The sequence below is a fragment of the Bidens hawaiensis genome, unplaced genomic scaffold, assembly GCF_021521415.1.
Source record: "Bidens hawaiensis isolate Kalapana, Puna unplaced genomic scaffold, B.hawaiensis_p1.1 tig00032892_1, whole genome shotgun sequence".
Taxonomy (NCBI): domain Eukaryota; kingdom Viridiplantae; phylum Streptophyta; class Magnoliopsida; order Asterales; family Asteraceae; genus Bidens; species Bidens hawaiensis.
Window position 1 is genome coordinate 153,758 of NW_027495633.1, and position 8,537 is coordinate 162,294.

The window sequence follows — 8,537 nt, forward strand, 5'->3', positions numbered from 1 at the left end:
GGCTATTGAACAAGTTAAATTAAATGTGAAAAGACGTAACAGAAAATGGAGGAAGACTTAGCAGCCATTTTAGTGGAGATCCTGTTAGTGTGGATCCGAAACCCTTGCATAGGCAAGCTTCCTTGAGTCTTTTAGGAATTGGATTGATCTCCATCCTCTCCCTGTATTGAGCCACATTCTATTCGGGGTCAGTTTTTCCATCATACACGTTCATGTTGGGGGTCTGAAATCGTTTTGGGAGTTCAGCATCACAAATAGGTGGAGCAAATCTGGACAACTTGTGGCTTCCTTCTGGTATTTCAGGGATCGGCCGGACCACCCCTGATACGTTGAATATCATATCCTTAAGCTTTTGCAGCTCCTTAGCCATAACTTGGTTGATACATGCACCCTGCATAGAACCAAGATTTGCATCTAAGGATATAGGATATAGGTGTTACCTCTTTGTTACGTGAATGTTGGCATCCCAGAAGAATGGTTGAGGTAAGAAGCGTCTGCTACAGTAGTTGGTCCACCAGAGGCAATGGTCTGTATGGGAATAATGTCTCTTTCATGGACCTCTGAAGACTTCTGATGTTGAATTCCTGAGGATCCTTGATTCTAAAAGAAGGATCCTTGAGACTGGAAGTTATAGGATCCTTGGTGACACAACCCAGAGGATTCTGGTTGAAGGATTGATGATCCTTGATGAAAGATCGAGGATCCTTGAGTCTGCTGACCCATTGACCCTGACTGAAGGATAGATGATCCTTGTTGAAAAGTCGAGGATCCTTGAACCTGTTGACCCATGGACCCTGGATTAAGGATAGATGATCCTTGCTGGAAGATCGAGGATCCTTGAACCTGTTGACCCATAGACCCTTGATTAAGGATAGATGATCCTTGTAGGAAAACTGAGGTTCCCTGAGTTTGCTGACTCATGGATCCCCGTTGAAGGATAGATGAGGTAAGTTGAGCCAAGGATCCCATAGTGGTAAAATCCATCGTCCTAGGCATTAGTGGAGTCTGATCCTCCGATGGCCTCTTAGTCCTCTTGAGGTGTTCTATCTCCCAAAGGAACCTCTGGTTAGTCTTATTCTGCTGCTCCATGTATGCTTTAACCTGCGAAAACATAGCGAAACATCATTGTTAGAATTAACCACCGAAGTGGCATCAGTGGTTTTCGAGCTCTGGAAGACTGGTAGTTGCGTCTTGTTCCCAGCAGCAGTAGGCCTTGGTGCTCCCGCAAGTGGATGAGGCATTGGTAGTGAAGATCTTGGTGGGAGTGAAACCGATGAAGGCATGGTTGATGAAGCAGAAGATTGTTGAGAGGCCATTGATGGTGATATGGGTATGAAAGGTAGAATATTGATAGGGTATTTTCTGGATTATAGCACCAATTGCCCCACGGTGGGCGCCAAATTGTTTTGGTCAAAAATCAGCTAAGGATAATGTAACCAAGTTAGTTAGGTGAGGCCTAGTGCTAATTTGATGATAACAATAATGAAACGATTGCAAACACAAACACGAGGATTTGTTACGAGGAAAAGCCATTAATCTTGTTCGGATCGCCGGCACAAAAACCCCGGGTGATGACAATTGTCTATCACCACTTTATTAATGTAAAAATCGGGTTACAAAGGTGGAGTTTATGATCAAAGATTACAAATAGCTAAGTGTGTGCATGAACTGCTTAGTGAGTTCTTGAGAGAGTATTTCTGAATGTGTGTTTCCAGTGAATGTGTTCGTGACCTAAAATTGATCATAAACTCAGTTTATAACTAAAAATCACAACTAACAAACAAGCCCTACAAATCTGCCATCTTCCCACTATCTTCATCCATAACTTTTGACCACGTGTTTGACAAGTCCAGTAGCGAGATATCAGGTGGAATAGGTCTTGTAGCCGTTACACTTATTAATTATCAACCTGTACACAAGAAACAATTGTTAAGAATACTAATTGCTGAGGATCCTTGATCCTGACACAACTCCGGAGTTCTTCAGAAGGATAATTGATCCAGACTTGTTCCCAAGAATAGCATATCTTCAGTACTCAATTATTTGTTGCCTAACAAAACATATTGTTTTTTTAACGATATCATAACAAACCGATACCGACCAAGCTAATGTCGCGCCCTCCCCGCAACACGCTAGTTTAAAGCAGCTACAAAGAGAGGGGTTGAATGCTTCATGTAGGGGTGTTCAAAATAACCGAAAAACAAAGAAAACCGTAAACCAAACTGTATCCGTAACAAAAAAAACTCGAACCGTATCCGTAACCAAAAAACTGTTCCGGATTGTGATTTCGGTTTTCGGATCTAAAAATTTTGAAATCAGGTTTTTTGGTTTATTCGAATAAACCGATCTAGGTAATGTGGTTTTTCATATATAGTTCTATAAGTTTTGTATTTACAAGTTAAAGTCTAATCCTCTATTTATTTGTTCTTGTTTATTTGTCGTTCTAATTTGAACTTTGCATTTTGCATTTTAAGACTATTGTTGTGTTTTAAGACTTATGTATGTTGCATTGTGTTTGATTTTTTTGGTAATTAGTCGTTGCACTTGATATAATATACAGATTCAATTTTTTTGGTAGAATTCAGGGTTTTAGGATTTTAACCGAAACCAATCTGAGTTGAATTCGGATTGGATAGAGAAATTTGAATTCGGATCGGTTCAGTTTAGTTGTCGGATCCAGGAAAAAAAATTCAAATCCAAACAAACCGATTCAAACAACCCATAAAATCGTTATCCGATCCAATAAACACCACTACTTTCATGTTTCAGGCATGGTAGCCGGTGAAGACGGTACATGTTAAGGAATTCAAACCGACACGAGAGATAGAGTTTCCATCCTCCAACTTGTTATTAGTTCTGAAATAAATATCCTTCCTATATAGAAAATATAGATTAGGTGTGATCGAGATGAAGAATAAAAAAAAGAAAGAAAATGGTTGTCGCATCGGTAGACCCAATTTAATTTTCAACACACTGACCACCCATTTCACTCGTACTTTTCCATCTTTCTCTTGGAAACTTCTTCGAGCCTTGTGACTTTGTGTCTATCTTGGTTAGTACCTCATAACTTATTATTATTATTATTAAATGTTATTATTATTATTAAATGTTATTATTAATCCAACCTCCACCTCCTCCTCCCACCTTCAAATTCAATTTCTCCATTTCATTTCTTGACCCAACAAACAAACCACACATTTTCGTCTTCCAAAACCCCTCTTCTTCGCTCTCTAAACAAAATACTCTTTCTTTCTTATCATTTCATTCATTCTTTCTTTCTTTATGTTTAGACACCACCAATCAATCAACACATAATAATAATAATTTGTTAAAGATGAAGTCTTGCTGATTGATCAACAACCGTTTCAAGATCTTCTTTCCCTCAGATCTATCTTCGATTCTCTTCAGGTATCTTGTTTTACACACCTTTAATCGATCATTCTTTACAATACCCATGTTTCAATTTCATATTTTTTTATTGTTTAGATGATGGGTTTTACGATTTTACCTCAAAAGATTTTGTTTTTTTCGATTTTCAATTTGTCTTTTTGTATATACCCTTATCTGTTTGAATCCTGTATCTTTGACTGTCTCAATCGTTTACTTTTTGCCTGATTTATATGAATCAATGAATGTTGTTTATGGGTTTTGTTAATGATTGTATGTATGTTCATAAACTGATTGTAAATTAGGATTAGATAACTTAGATCTATTGCTTTTGATGCATGTTCAATTTGATGTTTTTAAAGATTTTATTTTTGTTCTTTTGTTGATTGACAGGTTAAGTTTTGATCTAATTTAGGGGTTTTAAACCATTGTTAAATCTGATGCAAGGACATAAGGGTGAGTCAAGCTCAAACTCGCTCCCAAACCAGGTGACTCAGAACCGAGTTGACCCGAATATGAACCCGACCCATACTCATCATCATCATCATGGACATAACATTACTGTAAATCCATCAACTGTTATTGGCATGAAGCCTTCAAATTATGCCAGTAGTTCTTTCGTCCCCGGCGAAACTGAGGACCGGCATTTGACCCGTAAAAGAAAAGCAACAGAATTGGATATCGGCTCGTCATCTTCTCGAGTTGAAAGTTCGAACATTTTTGGTATGCCGGATGGTAGTAATCACGAGTGGCAGTTGGGTTCGGAAAACCCTACACCAACTAATACACTTTCTTTTGACCCGATCATCCCGAGACTCGGATCACGGGTAAGGATTAATAACTCTCGCCAACAAGAACCGTTACCGGCTAATGATAATAATAATAGTAATGATGACAACAATAACGGGTTATTTAACTTTTCGTCTCGGTGTTCTTCTTTGGGGCTTAACCCTGTCACTACAACAGGTGAAAGCTCATCGAGTCGTGCGGGTCATCCTATGTTGCGGGCCCTGCCATCGACTAGAAATTTGCTTGCATCTTCTAGAATTAGGAGTTATAGCTCACGGGCTAATCGGCCCGTTTCATCAAATAGTATTAGTGGTCCTGGAGATAACCAGACAACAACACCAACAAATATTTCAGAGCATAGTTTATTTGTCCCGTCAAATAATGACATAATCAACCCGGTGGCTAGTGTGGGCCCGCCTCGCAGTTCGTCACTTTATTCTTCTAGAAGACGCAGTGAGCTTCTTCGGCGACACTTATTGTCTATGAATTCTGGCGCTGCTGGTGGCGGTGAAGGGCAAAACAGTAATCTTTTCTCTAGGATCCCTCCACCTCTACGCGCCTCACCTTCTTTACAAGAAACTGGAATCCCGTCTGTGACGGGTCTTCCTCATCCACATCGTCACCTATCACGGGTCTGTATTATTATTTACATCTTTAAATTCATCATCAAAATTATGTAAACTAATCGTTTGGTGTTTTATTAATGCAGATTCGTGATGTTTTGGATACCATACGTAGGGGTGAGGGCCTGCGGTTTGAGGATTTTATGATGCTTGATCAATCGGTATTTTATGGCATGGTGGATATTCATGATCGGCATAGGGATATGCGGCTCGATATTGATAACATGTCCTATGAGGTAATAATAGCAATTACCTTTTTTCTCTATATTATGTTAAATGATGATTATTATAAGTTTTAATGTTTGTTTAGGAGTTGTTGGCGTTAGAGGAGCGGATTGGGAATGTGAACACTGGATTGACTGAAGAAAACGTGGATAAACATTTGAAACTGAAAACTTCCGTTGGTGTGGCAGACGCTGAACCTTGCTGCATATGCCAGGTACTGAAATAACCGAACCCAGACAAAAATCGATGGTTTGGTTTTATTTTTCGAAAAATGGATTTTTGGTTTCAGCTTTTCATGTAATTAAAACTGGAAAAACCAAACTGAATATATTAATTTATAAGAATTTAATGGATAGTATAACCCAAATATTTTAGTCCAATATATAATAATCAGTAATAATTAATTAGCAAATAAATTTAGGCCTATTTTGGATCATTTTTTTTTTCCAAAAGTCCCAAGTCCAAATGGTAAACCCAAAACTGAACGGTTTTCAAAACTCAAAAATCGTTTATTTGGTTTTTCAGTCTAAAATTGATGTGTAACTTAAAAACTATAGTCAAATGTATAATTATCAATTAATCATTAATTAGCAAAAGGATTTAAGCCCCACTTTGTTATTTAGGGCTAGTATTCTTTAGCCCAAAAATTTCAAAATCCCATATGGTAAAATTGAAAAAAGTAAATTTAAACCAAACTGAAAAACTGAAACCAAATACAAGAAACCAAACTGATCTATGCACACTCGTTGTTCTTTGTTTATATTTTGGTGAAAGTATTAAGTGTAAACATTTGATGGGTCAACAGGAAGAGTACAAGGATGGGGATGATTTGGGAGGACTGGAGTGCGGGCACGAGTTCCACAGGGGTTGCATTAAACAATGGCTGCTTCAGAAGAACTTGTGTCCGGTTTGCAAGTGCGAGGCTTCTAAATGAGAGACAAAATCACAAGGGGTTTCTTGTTGAAGATAGCAATGACTTCATTATTATTGGAATGGATCAAGAATTGTGAAGATGGATTTGGTTATGTTTTTCAGGCAAATATCAAGTGTTTTCTCATTTTTATTTATGACTAAATTGTTATGAAGATTTTGTTTGCGTATCTATAATTTTATTTTTGAACGGCAAATTAGGATCACTCACGAACCACTAGAGTATCATCGTGTCACCAGCAGAACCATGTGATCATATCCATCTCCACTATAATCACCTGAGTTATTCTTCATGGGGATATAAAAGCAGCTTTTCATATATTATTATAAAATAGATAACCATTCTTATTTTATGGTGATGAGTTTTTCTTTTCAACAAGAGGTGTGTGGAATGCAGTTTTGACTAATTCTTTTATAAAACTTCTTGTCAAATGATGGTAGTTTTGGTGAGGAAGATAAGATGGTTTTTTAATAAATTCTTATAACTAAAGTTTATGGCATGAAATTTGCAGTTTGAGCTTAGTTTAAACTCATACGAGTAAGTTTGTAATCAGGCCGTTTAAGCCGTATTGATTTGTGCTTAAGGGTTTAAAACTATATTCTGTGTCATGTCTTAAATTACTTGGTTTCTTACTGTCGTGTTTTTTACTTGGAAATTCTAGAATACCAATTAGAAAAACAAAATTAATATTTGAGTAAAGTGTCATTTTAGTCCTTGTGGTTTGGCAAATAATGCGAATTTAGTCCAAAAAGTTTATTTTTTGCATATGGACCCTCCACGTTTCCCAGTTTTTGCCAATTACATCCAAATCACTAACCCCGTTAAATTTTATCGTTAAGTCAGGGGTAGACATGTCTTTTCACTATTTCTTTATTATAATACTTATTTCAGTGAACTGCGGTTTTCGTACTTGTGATTTGTCCAAATCTACGGTTTTAGTCCAATAGTTTTAAGTTAGCAATTTTCTTCCCTATGGTTTCATTTCACTTGCAATTAAACTCGAATTCCCTAATCTCGTTAAGTTTGGTTGTTAAACCCATCACGTGTGCCCTTCACGTGAGGGGCAATTTTGTTCCTTCTTTTTTCCCTTTTTCCCTAAATACACCCGAGCCCCACGCGAGGGGGTTGCGAATTAGGGCTGAGGTTTATTTAAAGAGAAAAAAAACAAAATTGATGGTCACATGAGGGGCACGCAAATGGGTTAACGACAAGACTTTACAAGGTTAATAAATTCGGGTTTAATTGCAAGTAAAATGAAACCATAAGGAAGAAAATTGCAAATTTGAAACTACTGGAATAAAACTGCAGATTTTGACAAACTAGAGGGACGAAAACCGCAGTTTACTTAAATAAGTATTATAATAAAGAAAGATTGAAAAGACATGTCTACCCCTGACTTAACGATCAAATTTAACGGGGTTAGTGATTTGGATGTAATTGGCAAAAACTGGGAAACGTGGAGGGTCCATATGCAAAAAATAATCTTTTTGAACTAAATTCGCATTATTTGCCAAACCACAAGGACTAAAACTTTACTCTTAATATTTTAAGTTAAACATGACAATCATGACAGTTCTTGAAGTGATTGTTTGGCATGATTTTTGAATTCGTGTCAAATAAACATAAAACAATTTTTTTTATATATATAAATAAACAAAGTACTAAGACCATCCTCTATGGAATGGCAAAATAGCCCCTCAATGTCATCGTCACATAGAAAACGGTGCTTCGAAGCCCTCTTCATAACATCCTAATGTGGTTTGTCTGTCGCACATTTGTTACCCCATTATATATATATGTGTGTGTGTATTTGAGAGAGAGAGAGACCATACAGGTCTCACCACTTCACTCTTTTTTAATGGTATCCCAAATCACCCCAATATTGCCCCTCAATGGTGTTTGGGTCTTTGTTGCTCACATCGAACAACTTTAGTATGCTCTCATTTATAAAAAGATATTGGTAGAGTGTGAAAATAATGTATTGTCTCTAATCAGAGAACAACAATTTTTTTTGTATGATAATCTGATTTTTTTTTGTTTTGGGGGAGGGCCACCATTTAGGTACCTGTTCACTTATGAGAGATGTACCCCCATCTACTTAGGGTACCAAATATAATAGTATAAGAGGGTACTACATGACCAAAGAGGAAAGAGTGCTTACAAGCCGGCCTTCAATATTTACTTACATAATTATCCATCATTATTATAATAATTATTTTTTCTAATACAGAAAAAGAAAGAAAAATGGTTTTAAGATAGTCAAGAGGAGTGTTTCTTGCGATTAAAATGTTTTATGATAGTTAAGATTGTAAATAACATGATAATGCAGGATTGGTAGAACCTGAGATTGAGAGGAGCACCTCTTCCCCCTAACATAAATAAATACTAATAATAATGATAATTGTAAAGTGTCACCAACATAAATAAAAGAACAACCACAAGATAATAAAATATAGGTTTACTTCATAAAATGGCAACCAAGTTTCAGTTTTGTTCCACAAGATAAAAAATATGGGTTTACTTCATAAAAACTAGATAACCTGCTATCTAAGTCAAATATCTATTACTGAAACACTAAATAA

The 8,537-nt window shown here is 36.6% G+C and overlaps 1 protein-coding gene across 2 annotated transcripts; it reads left to right on the forward strand.

The window, feature by feature from the left end:
* Nucleotides 1-3,127: 3,127 nt before the first annotated feature.
* On the forward strand, nucleotides 3,128-6,127 carry LOC143584252 (uncharacterized). 2 transcript variants are annotated; one of them, XM_077066339.1, is made up of 5 exons: nucleotides 3,128-3,408; nucleotides 3,781-4,808; nucleotides 4,886-5,035; nucleotides 5,110-5,238; nucleotides 5,830-6,127. In XM_077066339.1, exons 2-5 carry the CDS (start codon nucleotides 3,828-3,830, stop codon nucleotides 5,956-5,958), a joined length of 1,389 nt encoding a protein of 462 aa, XP_076922454.1. In that variant the 5' UTR covers nucleotides 3,128-3,408; nucleotides 3,781-3,827; the 3' UTR covers nucleotides 5,959-6,127. The 2 variants fall into 2 exon arrangements, with proteins under 2 accessions (XP_076922454.1, XP_076922455.1); XM_077066340.1 differs by having other exon boundaries at nucleotides 3,803-4,808.
* Nucleotides 6,128-8,537: the final 2,410 nt, after the last annotated feature.

Coding starts and splice junctions, on each gene's coding strand:
- LOC143584252 (XM_077066339.1), top strand. CDS start 3,828: ATGCAAGGACATAAGGGTGAGTCAAGCTCAAACTCGCTCCCAAACCAG. Junction 4,809..4,885: donor CACATCGTCACCTATCACGG/GTCTGTATTATT, acceptor TTATTAATGCAG/ATTCGTGATGTTTTGGATAC. Junction 5,239..5,829: donor AACCTTGCTGCATATGCCAG/GTACTGAAATAA, acceptor ATGGGTCAACAG/GAAGAGTACAAGGATGGGGA.